At 41.3% G+C, this 15,189-nt stretch overlaps 1 protein-coding gene across 2 annotated transcripts in view; it reads left to right on the top strand.

Moving 5' to 3' along the window:
- Window positions 1-13,987, top strand: part of STAC (SH3 and cysteine rich domain) — a 75,777-nt gene extending 61,790 nt beyond the window's left edge. For both annotated transcript variants that reach the window (XM_030010323.1, XM_030010324.1), the window contains exons 9-11: window positions 1,753-1,804; window positions 1,910-2,047; window positions 10,936-13,987. In XM_030010323.1, the coding sequence (XP_029866183.1) occupies window positions 1,753-1,804; window positions 1,910-2,047; window positions 10,936-11,034 (289 nt within the window). In that variant the 3' untranslated portion in view covers window positions 11,035-13,987. The remainder of the gene's footprint in view (window positions 1-1,752; window positions 1,805-1,909; window positions 2,048-10,935) is intronic.
- Window positions 13,988-15,189: the final 1,202 nt, after the last annotated feature.

Genomic DNA, 15,189 nt, shown 5'->3' with positions numbered 1-15,189 from the left:
CCAGTAGTAAACACCAAGGAGGTTGCCCCCTTTCAGGGATTAGCAGCCTAAGTATAGGCAGCAAGAGTAACATAGGTCCATCTGGGACTTCTATTTTGAATCCTTTTAGGAGATTAGAGACATCTATATTAGTCCTGTGCTAAAAAATATCATAAGCAAAATCTGCAGGTCTTACATCTAAAAATCTCAGTGCTCAGACCACTGACATGGAGAGACTTTAGGTTCAGTTGCCATCTTTCTCTGACAGCCAAATAAATTTATATTTTCTAAGTTATTTTTCTAATAACCAGGCTGAAGGGTATTTGGAGGATGGGGCTCTCCAAATCCTTCTTGTTGAAAGTGTTCTTCCTTGCAGTGTAAGGGTTCCAATGGTGTCACAGCCTATTCACTTTGAAATGGCAAGATGGGCTCCCTCAATACTGCTTTAAGTGTTTTATATTAAATTTTAACTGCAATAAGGTATTCAGATGTCCTTTCCCATGGAAGAAATCTTTTACCACCAGGATACTAAGTTGTCCTTTTTCTCTAGCCTCCTTTCTCACCTCAGCAACATTTAATTATTCCAAACATGTTGGAACAGCTTCCTGAGGAGGGCTTGAGGAAAATCCTACCCTGTTGCCCTATTGATAACGCCTTTCTGTGAAAGCTGGAAAACTCTGGTTCAGATTGAGTAGTGTTAGAAGACCAGATGCCTGTTTCTCCAGGTGTCAGCAGTAATGATAACCACTTGGAAAGTGGACCAAAGAAGCCCACCACCATCCCCACCTCTAGATGCATCCTGGACAGGTCCACATCTTCTATGCGTGCTCTGAAAAAGCCCATTAAATTGGACCCATTATCCATCATATGCTCCAGATGCGTTTGCAAGCTCTTGTGCTGATACCTCAACAATACAGTGAACCTAACAGGGCATGCAAGGAAAGCTGAATAATTAGGGGTCAACCATTAATTTTATTAAGATCAAAGAAATGCCTGTTATCAAGCAGACAGAGCTTTCCGAGGTTAATCCGTTTGGAAATGGGCTGCCACTTACTTTCTACAATGCAGTGCTATTGTAATTACATAATAATGTTGATGAAGTGCCACCAATGGGGGGAAGGAGGTCAAATAACTGTTCAACTACCTGCACAAAATCAGCTTAGCACATTTTGCTATTAGCGTTTCCAGCCAAATTATTCTCCTAGCTCTGCTTTGGAACTAGTCAGCTGGATGCTGATACTTAGCAATTACAAACTTGCACCACACATTATAAAGGTAAATATGTCCCATTCAAATCAAAAAGAGATTCTTGGGCAGAATTATATCCCTGCTGACTAATTGCCTTTGTCAGTTAAATAGAACTATTTTCCTGCTGCCTTCCTTCTGCAATCACAGCTTGAAAACACAGATGATAAAGTGGTGTGTCCCAACAATGTGAAATGTCTTGAAGTAACAAGATAATCCCTGTAACAAATAGGGACTGTATTTTAAACAGTTTCTTATTAAACAGGAAGCAAAAATTCCACTTCGCAGATGTTGTCTCAAAATAAAGGTCTAGCCCCAATATACAGAGACAATCTTTCCACATTACCATGTATGATTGAAGAAAACCTTGCTGCCTCATTGAGTGTACCTGCAGCAAATGCTCAGATAAAATGACCAAGAAAGGATAACCTTCCTGTTCGAAGGTAATTGTGGAATTGCTGTGGAATTGCTGATGCAGCATAACAATTAAGAGTCAAATCTTAACTACTATTCCTCTTCTAATTACAGGCCAGGGGATATGATTACTCTTCTGGAAGACTCCAATGAAGACTGGTGGAAGGTATGTGCTAATTATTTTATATCTGTTTTCTTTCCAAAGGGAAAAATATGTTATTTTCAATACTAGTGTTAACAATCTTCTTCTATCAATGTGTTTTTTCCACAGGGGAAAATTGATGACAGAACTGGATTTTTTCCTGCTAACTTTGTTCAAAGAGTGCAACACGATGAGAAGATTTACAGGTGCATCAGGACATTCATTGGCTGCAAGGAACAGGGACAGATAACTCTGAAAGAGAACCAGGTAAGTTCCCCTGGGCTGGTTCCCCACTGGACTTGAGCATCCAGCGGTCTGACCAATGATTGGAGGGAAAGTTGTGCAAGATAAGCACAGGCAGATGCTGTTCACTGCAATTTTACTACAAGATTTATTATTTGTACAGTAATAGTGTCTAGTAGCCAGTTAAGAGCAGTGTTTGGCCTTGTGCGAATGCATACTCCCTGCCTAACGTAGCCTAAATTTTCAGTCTCAGAGACATTCATAAATATACATTACATAAAATGCACACTTCTACTGACTTCAGAGGAACAGCTTGAAGAACACACCATCTTAGAGGTAGACTTTGTGTGCCTGAAAAATGATCTGGTTTTCTCCTCATTATTAGAGCTAATGTAGTAAAAGACAGTGGCTCCCTCCCCACACCTTAACTTACCTAAAGATCTAAACAGAGCTCATATTGTTTTGGCTTTAGGAGCAATAGAGTTAAGGTAGCACCAAACCAACCTGTAAATCTTAAATTTAACTCTTGTTCACAAGTTGCAAAGTATCTTTAATCATTAATTGCTTGTGTCACCACTTACACACCCTCTCTACAGGCTGTAATTTATGCTAAACTAGAAGTGCTGCTGTGAGTTAAAGTACACCATGTACAGTGAGGACTCACAGGGTCCATTCACCTTGGTGTACTTTCAGCAGCTCCTTCTACTTTGTATCCTTCAGGTGGGTTCACTAGGCAAAAGCCATGGCCACTATCATGAGGTTTGTCTTTGATCTGATTTTAAATGTGATTTTTAACACAATTCTTACCAGACATTTAATACATCCAAGCGTCAAGTCTTGTGATGCTGCTATAAATGCTTGCTGGGGCGAAGTGAGAGAAGAATATGGCTTAAAACCTGCACTAAGGGACAGCCAGGTTTGGGCATAAGCTCATGTAAATAGGAGGATGGCTGACTAAGGGTGGCGCACAGCTTGAGTTCTCTGATGCCTGGATGAAATAGAAAGCTAGATTTTTCTCACTGTACCTTCTACCTCATTAGGTATTTCCTTTCCTTTGGCAATTGATGTCACATCACCAGGAATTGTTTGCCTTACAGTGCCTGGACAGCCACTGATTTTGATAAAGTAGAGCAGAAGTTAGCATCAGGGTGGATTTCAGGGCCATAGATTTTTCCACACAGAACTTCTGTAACACTTCACTCCACGGGTGGGTAAGATTAGCTTATACCTTTGCTGGTGCTGCTGTCTTGTGGCACAGCAAAACATACAAGTGCTAACAATCCTTGGGTACACACAGCTTTTTAAGGAAGGCACAGCAATACACTGACCAGAATATATTTTAAATGCCCCTGTGCATATAGTACATTGGGCACCCCTGAAGTTGCTAGAAAGAGAGAAAGTGCTTAAATTTTTTCTACCCTGCACCTCTTTTGATTGTTTCTATATGTTCACACAGAGGTAAAAAATATTACCAAAGCAGAATGAAAGGTTTTGCACCTGTTGTGCTCTAGAATAAGCAATACACAAGGGCAAAGCTTGGGGAAACGGTGGTGTGGGAATATGGCATGCCAGCATGAGGGAATGGTCAAGGTCTGAGTCCCTTCTCGCCAGTGGGCACACCAGATCCTCTCTGTTAGTGTGGCTGCTGCTGCAAACAGTGAGGGCCTAGTTTCTTGTCTCATTTCTCACAAAACCACAGTGTCCAAACAACTTCATCTAAACACAATGACTTCCTATTGTCCCTGTTTCATAATAGGCTCACAAAGGAGTTTGCAGTCAGGGGCGCATCATCGTCTCTGGTAGGGCAGGAGGTAAAGAAAGGGATGAATCCATCCCATCTGTCTACTACTTCCTCTTTTTTTAACAAACTTATTCAGCTCTATCTCAAACCCATGCAAATGCTGAGGTTGAATGTGGATGCTGTTGGGTCCTCACTGCATGTGGGAGAGGCTTCAGAGGAAGAAAGAAAGAAATATTTGGTGTAAAACAGAGGGCAGAGATCAGACTGAACAAACACATGGATGCAGAGACATGAGAGGAAAGGAGCAGACCCAACAGATCCCACTCCACCCTCCACAAATTATGCAAAAAAGGAGACATTCAAGTAGCTTCAAAGCCATTTTGAGTAATTTCCAGGCAGGACAGTCACAGCAAGGCCATGGACGCTCATCTGCTTCCTGCTGTCCCTCCATACAGGGTTTGAGCCCCCCATAATAGCCCCCAGGGAGAGCTGGCAGCATGCACAGGGCCAATGTGTAGTGGCAGCATGGGGACAGGAGCACAAGTTCTCCCAAATATAGCCTGTGGGACGTGTGCCTGCCATGGAAACCTCTATCTGAATGGCATAATTTTTTGTCTTTTTTTTAACAAAACAACTTTGCCTTCACTGTGGAAAATCTCTTATCGTGAAAAACATTTTAATTGTTTTTGGGAATTTTTTATTTTATATTTCCAAAGGCAAATTTTCTTTCTTCTTTATTCAGCCATTTCTCTTAGTTTCTGTCTTTTATTTCCCCGTTGTTTTCTATGTGAAGCAGAGAGGGCAGTGCAATAGGGAAGGCATAAAAAGGAAAAAAGTAATCTGAATGGGACTTCAGGGAAAAGTTTAGCAGAATTCTTTTTTTTTTTTTTTTTTCCTTCTCTATTTGGGGATTTCTGTGGGATGTAAACAGCCATTTTAGCTGTCTCTGGGCACAGTGTCCGGAGTGCTGTGAGTGCAATATATGTAATATGTGCAAAGCACTGGCTTGTTCCAAATTAGGAAGAAGGGGAGATTATTCATTGCTACCAATTCCTGTCAAGTCTCACTTTAGCTAGAAAAACTCATTAACTGGTCTAATAAATTCTTGTGACTATAGTATAGCAAATTGTCTCAATTTTATACTGTTAATTCACTGGCTCAAATTCTACAGGGTCTAACAATAGTCCAGAGCCATTCTGACAACAAAGGCAAGGATGACATGCCAACAGAAAAACTTATCCAATGACAGTAATATGAATTTTCATTATATTGCTTGATACCATCCATGGTTTATACTGCAGGTCTCTATCCCCTTTGTGCCTTATATGAATGTTCCCAGGTAGAGAGTCTATTCTTGTAAGGCAAAAGGCAATATATTCACATCAAGAATGCCACATGACTGCTTTAAAAAAAAGCCATTTCAGGCAAGCAGAGACATTTTCAAAGTTTGAAGCACAGTGGGTGAGGCTTTCTCTGGAATCGCTTGGCAGGTTCATGCCCTGGGAATAATATTTTGAGCTTCAGCTTCATGCAAACCTTTCTGGAAAAGCCAATACTCAAGGAGAGGACTGAGGGACAAACAACACAATTTGCTCACCCATCTTAAGCAATATGCACGAGCTAGTCTTCACAAAGGATCCCTTGAAAATTTCATTACGAAATATGAAACCCAGCCTGGGGGAGAAAAATTGTACTGCTTCAGAGACATCAATATCTTGGAGTTTAGGGTTCACTGACAGATTTGTGGGTCCTGAATCCAATTCAGAAGATGACTGGGCACCACAGGGCTCAGTCAGGAATCTGTGAAAGGGAGGCAGACATAGACTCTGACATCTGTAAAGCAAGATTATTAAGAGGGAAGCAAAAAAACAGCCAATTTCTGGGGCTCTCCACTCTTTTAAGCTGTCTCACACACAATACTGGCTGCATAATTTCCAACTATGATTGATTGTACCATTACTTGGATAAATAAAGTTTTCTCCAGCCTGTAACTTCTGCTTTAGCCTACCCTAGTTCATTACCACAAATTCATTATACAAATGCTTCTTTGCATGACTACAGGCTCTGATTTGACCTCTTTTCACAAAACAAAAAGTCACCATATCTAATATATCATCAATGTTTGGAAAAGCATGTCTTAAAAAGCCTCTAACATTTTTGGTCATCCTTATTTTTAAAGAAGTCATAACAATCTATTGTTTGAATGTCTGTTTTTACTCCTCTTATAACATCCTACTTACTTAAATAAAGGAAATAACCTCTTTTAAAAAAAACCTACTCACACCCTTCACTGGCTGCCTCTCTGATGTCTACAGTCACACTAATTCAAACCACTTTAGAGTTGGTTTTTTTTGTGATTGATTAAATAACATAATTGATTTTAAATTGCACAAGTGATCTTGTGTAATAGAAATGACCCCAAGCCATGACATTGGTAACAAGACTGGCAATCAGAAATTCTCTGCCTGTTCCAGATGTGGACTGTGAGTTTACACAAAGGTCAGTGCAACAGATCCATTTTGCGATGGATGTTTTTTATAAATGTCACTGATACAAACTAGCCCTGTTACCAAAAGCATCTCCCAGCCAGCTTCTGCAGTGACTGCAAATAGCCCACTGCTGTTGTGATGGCCACAACTTCCAAACCAGAGCTGTCAGCCTTGCTGTCCCCTTGGCACCACAGCACAGGGGACAAACTGCTCTCCTACCCCAACACCCCAGTCACACAAATTTCAGAAAGAGTCACTTTTAGCACATGTACATTAGCAAGTATATGCAGATATGATCTAGCCACTCCAGGATAGTCTAGGAATGGGTTTAAACATATTCATGAGGCTAGGCTCAACAAGGCAGGATTCCAGTCCAGGTCTCCAGCCCTGGGGGATCCACCTCTCTTTGGTCTTCTTCTGATTAGTCTGGATGCTTTGTTGCTACCTGGCTTTTCACCTCACTGCCTAGGAATTACTTTTTGTCCCCACATTTTTCATCCTGGGATACTGAACTTCTAAGAGCATGACTCAGCTGCCTTTGAAAATCAGTTGTGTCACGGTGACTTATGCATTCAGGCTGAATCACTTAAAACACAAACCCAGTGCAGAAAGTGATGTTGCAGTTCTTCATGTCCTCCCCAACTATAACCACTGCACTTCACAGCTAGGCTTAAGGGAAAAAGGGTCTTTTTCCAGCTATCTCTGATTTTCATTGATGTCAGTCTTGCTGAACAGGGGTGGGTGTCCACATTCATTCAGAGATACTGAATGGCACACAATCTTGCAAGAGTCTAAAACATGGGCACAGCCCATTATGCATCCAGTTTAGTCCAGGTCATCTTTAAAACCCTAAAGAAGTGCGGTAGGTGAAACAAGCTGGTGTTCTCAGTCCAAAAGCTAATGAAACAGCTGATATAAAACGTTTCATCATCATTTGCACCATGGCCGAATGGGTGTGAAAACTGAACTACTTACCATTTCCATCTACAAAGCTCACACAGGCAAGAACTCCAGTGCACAGGCAGCAGCAGATGTGGAAACTCACAGTGTCCCTGTGCTGTCATTCTTACAGACAAACAGAAGACTTGAGCTTTCAGACCTCTTGACCTGGCACTGTCTGCGGGCTCCAGGACAGCTCTTTAAACTCTACTGTCCTCATAACCAAATTCCTACTTCATCAGAGCCAGTCTGTGGCTGACAGATGGGTTAAATATATGGGAGAGAAAAGATAAGCAAAAGACAGCTGCAGAAAATTAGAGCAAGTTCAAAATTACTCCTGGACAAAGAGAATTTGCCACTGAAGCCCAAATTCAAAGCACAGGACTTAGAAGAACAGGAGAGTATTAATGACTGTGCAGCTTAAAGGATCATTTCCTAATTGCTCATCTCCCCCATCTGCTCAGGGCTGACTGATGGACAAAAAATCCTCAGGGCAGATGTTGACAAGTTCAGACAACAGCCAAACAGTTGTTTGTTTTGTTTCTAGTGTTTGGGGTTTTTTTTAAACAAAATGAGATGAAAGAATGGGGGAGTGACTTTATAATATTAGATCCCACTTTCAGCTAGTTCTGAGATCACTTGATGACTGAGAAATAGCCTGAGATGTGGTTTCTTACCCTGTGGCTTACTCCACTACTAACCTCTTGAGCCAGGGTGCAGGTAAAAAAATAAACTAAGTGTTTGTTTCCATTTGTGTTGCTACCAAATTCACTGGGGAGTGGCTGCTCAGTGGCTCGCTTACCTTGTCAGGCCAGCAGCCTTCCCCCCAAAACTTGCCAGCCTGAGTAGCTGCCATTTTAAGCAGTTTCCAGATTGATACAGAAAACCAAGATCGCCTGATAGTAGCTGTGGGACCTTGTGCCTTCACAACCATCATGTTTGCCATCTGTCACCAGGCTAAATCCATTCTGCTGTCCTCAGCAACAGCTGATTCATCAGGTGGAGTCCAAAACTCTGGATACTACCATGCACTCATCTGGGGTTACTCCTGATTTACACTCACCTGAGAAAGTCAAGAGCCAAATCCCAAGGCTACAACTTGTGGGTGAAATCCTTGGCAGCACTCACAAAAGGGGATGAGGACAAAAGTGGCCAAAGATGTTGTTGTGTTCCGTCTTTTCTGAAACTGCAGAATTTGGAGCAGCTCCAGGGCTTTGCAAAGCTCTGGCAGCTGCCACAGCCCCAGGAGGCCTTCTGAGTTGCACAGGATTAGGAAAGTGTGGCATATTGTGGCCAAGCTCAGTCTGCCCCCGACACATTCCCTTCCTTGGGAAGTTGTGGGGAAAAAAACTCTGCCATCCGGGGGCCGGCACATGCAATAGTGTGAGAGAATTTCAGCTGGAGTTTGGGAGAATTCAGATCAATGTATTAGTACGTAGAGTGAGAGAAGTTCTTACAGAAAGCCCTTGTACTCCTCATGCCCAGTGAAGATCTAAAGTTATTGCTGTAGCAGAGCACTCCCACTGATATCAAGGAGCACTCAAACCAGCAGCAGAACCAAAAAAAACTCTAAAAAATGACCCAATCTGCCATCCTTTTTCACTCCAAAGATAAAGAAAATCAGTGTTCAGAAAGCTCAGTATTTTTCTTTTGTTCACAAATCATTCTGCTGACAGTACAAGACATCAGGGAAAAGCAACTCTGTTCTTGCAATATGTTCTGCACAGCACCAGAGGTTAAGCAAGAAATCCAGCATGGCTAGTGAGCAGTGCAGACCTGCTGGAGGTCACTTCTGGAAATCTGACTATTCTGGGGACTCTTTGGCCCATGCAAAAAGCTAGAGGTCTTGCAGACATCTTTAGTTAGGAGGAAAGCACAGTGATGGAGTCAGGCATTCCTTTTAACCAGCCAGGTCTAGTTATGGAGAAGCTGCAGAGGCTCATTTTCCCACACAACAGCAGGGATCAACCAAGAAGGGGCATCTTTCAACCAAGATGCTCTTTCCTACTCTTGGATACTCTGCCATGCTCAGCCATCCTTAGTCTCATGCTTCTCTGAAGGCTTTTGCCCTCATCATTGAAGTTTTCATAGTCTTTCTCAGAGCCACAGACCAACACCTAGCAGTAGTCAGAAACACCTTTCTGTGTACATGTGCTTTACACCTCTCTGCTTCGAATGGTAATGTGACTGCAGAGGAAGCAGCTGCTCTGCTAGGGATTCAAGATACAAAGAGCTTGGCTGTTTTGCAACAGAACCTAAACTAAATGGCATCAATTCCATACTTCTCCCATGCTTTCCATGTGATTTAGCCTAAACAACAATACATTTATTTTTAATTGTATGTCAGCTCTGTTGGTGTGCTCAGTCATTCTGCCCCAGGGATCCAATTCAGTTAGTGTTAAGAAGGTAGCTTAAGTAAGAAAATTAATGAATCGATTTGCTTTCCAAACCTTTGTTTACAGGTACAGAGATGGATCTGACCATTTCCAAATACTGGAGGTGGCAAATATGAAGCAGCTTCACCTCCTTCTTATGACCTTTCATTTCTCCCTGGCAGCATCAGTGTTGCTAGTAATTTTATGTATGTAACAACAGGAGGACAAGCTGGCCCAGAATTCAGACATGGTATTTAGGTGTCACCATACAATCCATAACAGTCATGCTGAAATGGATTTAGCCAGCAACACTTTAAAGCCATTTTTGTTCATTTCATACCTTCTGAATTATTGTAATTAAATGCTGTAAATACTTATCAGACAGAGCCTTTGTGAGTGTTAGTCCAGACAGAGGCATTTAAAGACCTGGCACTGGCATCATAAGAAATCACTGAGTTGGTCTCAACAGGACCATCAGTTTTCTGGCTATTTTTTAGCCGTGTTTGATTAGTAGGAACTATATCATTCTTTGGCACAGATGTTTGAAAACAATTCTTTATTTTGGGTGGCTCTGTGCTCAAGTGCCCAGTCTGAAGTACTTGTGCCACTAGGCTTTCAAATGGCTCAGCCATTACCAGAAGTGTCTCAGGAAGGGCCCCAAAGTGGAAATACCTGAGATCACAAAGGTCTTCCTGAAATGAAATGCAAACCTTTACCACAATGTAGTATTTGTGCTATTGTAAAGACCACATGGTTTCACCACAACTGTCTCCATTTGGAGTACATGTTAGGCAAACAGGCTTGCAGAGCTGGATTCAGATCACATACTTTGGTATCCAAAACAGGCACCTGTAGCTGCAAGGGCTGAATAAATAACATAACCCACTGCTCATCTGAGAAGTACGTTGGCTCCTTCAACATGCAAAAGAGAATATGCTTGCACTCAGATCAGCTGCTACAAGTGACCCACCTTGGCGTCGTGGTTCCTTTTCAGCACCAGCCGTTGAGGGAGCTAGCTAGCTCATGATCTGAAATACCCATTCCTCTCATACACAGACAGCTAAATCACAATCATTACAGTAGGCTGAAGTCATAATTCAAGTTTCAAAATCTTTGATCCACCACAAAGTTCTTAATGATTTTAATGTCGCTCATGTATATGTGGCACTTCAGGGAGGCAGGGGAAAGGTAGGTCTCTGAATATATGGGTCTGAGTTTCTTATCAAAGTGGTCAGAGTCTAAAAGGGATTGTTCTAGTTATAGAAGTAACTAGTGGGATGCCTAACTCACCTGATAAATAGCCTGGAATAATTTGTCGCTTTGATCATGGCAAAGAGTTTATTATTTTCATACCTTCTTTGCATTCAGATTTGTGTGACTTCTGAAAAGGAACACGATGGCTTTATCAAAGTATACAGCGGGAAGAAGAAAGGCTTTGTCCCCATAGACGTCTTAGAAAACATCTGATTCCAACAGCCCACTTGCTGCAGTAGGAGCCCTTTGTTGGCAATGCCTGTCTGCCTCATCTCACACTGTGTCAACCCAGATGGGCTGTCTTGCAGATGTTCAGGGAAATAGTGAGAAAACTGCAACTACAAGAAGAAAAAGACATTTAGACTGCCACAACAACACTAAGAAATAAGTGGAATGTTTGAAAGAAAATATAGTCAGAAACTGCTAGTGAAATCAGAGGTCCTTGGTTACTAACAGGAATAAGGTAAGGAAAAAACAAGTCTGGGCTGATTTCTGGTGCAAGATGGCTGTTACAGCCCTGATGGAGACAGGCAGCTTGTTCTGAAGGTCTAAACTCGCGTCCTGTTCTTGTGTCTTAGAAAACTGTTGGACTGCTTTCTTGCTTGAAGTGTGTATTTAGGGGGGAGGGGGGAGAATACCATTCAAACTGTCCTCATACTACAGTCCAATGCTTGTAGTAAAGTGTGGCTGTGGTTCTACAGTTTTGTCCCCAGTATCAACCGATCAGTTTAAGCGTTTAATCCTGGTGTTTAGTCTCATAACAAAGCAGTCTGGAGACACCACGTGAACATCAGTTCGAGAAATGCACTGTGCCCTGGAAGTTGGCAGCTTTCTCTTTCTGTGCAATCTTCCTATATGAAAGAGTAGCGAATTTGTGTGTCCTTTGTTTTCTCTGTATATGAACAAAAGCTCTCAGCGTATGTTGGGTGTGATGGTGGCTCTTCTAGCTCACAAAAATAGCCGGTCCTCTGATTCACAAGCCTGTTTGGAAGTGTCCCTCTGTGTTTCCTACACCTTTCTCTGGTGATACAGAAAATGGACAAAATGCTGGGAGAGAGCCACAGGCTGGAAACATTTTATATTTTTCTGTGTTTATTGCACTTAAAAGATTTTATATATTAATCCTATTTATAAAAAAATAAAACAGTTAGCTAACCCCCGGAAGACTGAAAATGCTAGGAAAGGACAGACTGCACACAGAAGTGAAGTCTGTGATTATCAAAATCCAGAACTCGTGACAGAAAGGCGCTGAGTGTCTTAGCATTGTGTTCACACACCAAAGGCATCTTCTTCATTTACAAAATAGAAGTTTTGCAGATTCAGCAGTGAATACACTGACATGAATTCCTCCTTGACATAAACCACCATGAGCATCATGTAAACCTTTTCCATCCTAGTAAGACTGTGCAGACAGCTCTGTTTTGTCCATGCAAGCCTCCATCTTCAAACATGTTTTGGGCATATGAACTTTTTGGTACCTGGAGCACAGTCTGTGGGACCTGTGGATCTTGACTAAATTATACCAGTCAGCCAGTGCCAATCCTGTTGTAGACCAGGGGCCTTATGATGTTTAAAGACAGGGAACCTAATTTCCAAGTATTTAATTGGATGTAATTGCACCAAATACACTTAGACAGCTTAGCACGTATTATGACATAGAGATTAAGTCCTATCCCAAAGCTCCCTGCTGAATTCATGCCTTATTTGACCAGCTTGAGACTGAATGCCAGTCTTTACTGCGATTAACCCCAAATTGATGTCCTAAATCCTGATACTGCAAGAAGAAACACACATGCTGCCAGGCTAGTATAGGCCTTTGCAAAGTTGACACTATTTCTAAAAACAAGCTAGTAGACCTGCTTTCATATACTGAGGCAGTTTGAGTCTGTGTTGCACTGCCCGGGTCTCAATAGTTGGGTTGCCCTATTTGAATAGCTGACCTGACTCAAAGCCTTATGAAATCCAGTGCAACTCTACACATGACCAGAAGTTCACAGAGCAGATCAGGCTTCAACCTCTCAGAGACACATTTTGCAGCACTTACGTATCACTTAATTGCAGAAGAGGAAGTTGCAGGGGTGTCAACTGCTGAAACATGGTCCTTCATAATGTAAGTGGTCTATACCAACTATTAATGTCCTCCTGGCTGATCAAAAGTATCTGATTTCATATCTGCTGTGGGAATATCAGCAATTTATAAATGGGGGGGGTTTCAGTTCAACGATGAATATCTGCTCAGCTCATTTTCCTACGTAACCAATAAACTCAGTGGGACAACAGAGGATTCTGATAAGCCTTAAAGATCAAGAGGAAGAGCAGTAGAGGCATATTAATCCACTCCACTTTATAAGATTTATTTTTTTTTAATATTCACCTGTTCAAAGGAAAAACTCAAGTGTTTGTTAGAATTAAAATATTTGCTACTTTTGATCAGGCCTGTCAAGTGAACAAAGGAAATCTGTATTAATCTCCACATATGTGCTGTTGTTTACATGATTGCATCATACTGTGATTCCCTCCTATTTTAGTCTTCTATGATTTCAATTTATCCCTACAATGTGCATCACACTATACAAAGAATTATATGAGTATTACCTACAACTCACAATGGCCTTTAATCAATGTCAGTTTTATTCCTTTTGATACTGAGCAATAAATAATAAAGTGACTGAGTAAAACAAAACAGACCTTATGTGGACTGTATTATATCTGAGAGAACATTGCTTCTGAACCAAAGCTTTCATGGTTATCTTTTCTTTGTGTTTTTTTTGTTTTGTCTTTTTACTGGGCTTTTGTTGTTGTTTGATATGTAGATATAATTTATGCCTAATTTAGCAAGAAGCACATATATGAATCTTACTTTAAGCATGTGATTCATTGGCTATTTGCATGCTTAAAGCTGAAACACTTTGCTGAATTAAGGTCTTTTTTCTCAATTTTATTTTGGATGCCTTACTCTGAATCCAGACAAGTATCCCATCATCTTTTTCCTACCATATGCAGTTCGCAATGGATACTGCATTAGCAAGCAGTTAAAAGTCAGACAGAAGATGGAATGGACTTATCTGACGTATGGTCAGAAAAATTGAATTCTAGGAGATAAATGCTGTTCAGATTTAATTTAATATTCTGCTTAATAAAGACTATGCGATGGTTGGAAGGAGAATAGAAGTGTATATTTCTTGGCTTCTTTGCATCAGACTGTATCATTTTCAGTTATCCACCTTCAAGAACATTCACTAAACCTATCAGCAACAGACGTTACTGAGCATTTCCATTTAAAATCTGCAGCACTTGCATTTGCCACATTTAGCAAACCATTTCTAAAGTAGTTCTTCTGCAATGTATGTAGCATGTGTAAACTCAGAGTGAAGTTTTGTGGTGGGGCCATCCTGAACATTTGTTTCTGGCAGATCAGAATGTATTTTAAGCCATTCAACATCTCACCACAGCATAAAACTGGCTACAGCATATTTTCATAAGTGCTAGGAACAGTTGATCAACATGAGCGGAGGATGAGCTGCCTGAATCATGATCTCCTCCCATCCGTAAATAACACAGTATCTCAGTTTATTACCATCTTTCTCTACACTTGGCCGTTTTGACTCAGTGACTTCCTTTGGAGACAGATGCTGCAGTGCACCATCACCTGTGGACTCATTGCCCCAGGGGAAAGAAGACACTCCTACAAACATTGTGTATCTTTAGCATTGCTTCCAGGCCTTTTTTTGTAATTATTTGTTGAGATTCAATTGACTAAATACAGCACTCAGTGCCATCAGAGGAACGTGCACAGGGCCAGCAGGCCGTGACATTGGAGATTTGGAAGAGCCGTGACCTTCTAAAGAGGCCGCCGGAGACCATGTATGTTGTCTAAAATGGCACTAGACAGATGTCTTTGGAAAAGGAACGCAACTCATTTATTTTAAATATGTGCAGACAATACTGATTTATTGAACACTCAAATTACATCTTTCTTTTCCTAAAGGACACTGAATAAATGCAGCAAGACATATCAATCTTGTCCCATTTAAATCCACAGTAAAAAGAATCCTTGAATGCCACAGGGACTGGAGTTCAGCTATTATCTTGGAAAAGGCTAGTCAATGTTACCATTCTCCCAAAAATCTATGATGTAATTTGTCTGATCTAACTGCAAATGTCTACAACTAAGCTAGTAAATCAATCTGCTTTTGCCCTTCCCCAGAAAAGGGAGTAACATGCACTTCAGTACTATGGTTCATCTGACTGACTGAAGACTTCTGCTTTTGCATAAGCTGGATTGTGCCTCCCAAGTGCCTGTTTCTACCCATCGACAACCAAGGGAGCATTGGATAGCTGGGTCAGATGTAGACCTCTGCAGATGTA

The sequence above is a fragment of the Aquila chrysaetos genome, chromosome 3 (genome assembly GCF_900496995.4).
Source record: "Aquila chrysaetos chrysaetos chromosome 3, bAquChr1.4, whole genome shotgun sequence".
Lineage (NCBI taxonomy): Eukaryota > Metazoa > Chordata > Aves > Accipitriformes > Accipitridae > Aquila > Aquila chrysaetos.
The sequence above is the reverse complement of the archived record's forward strand: the minus strand, read 5'-3'. Positions and strand labels throughout refer to the sequence as shown.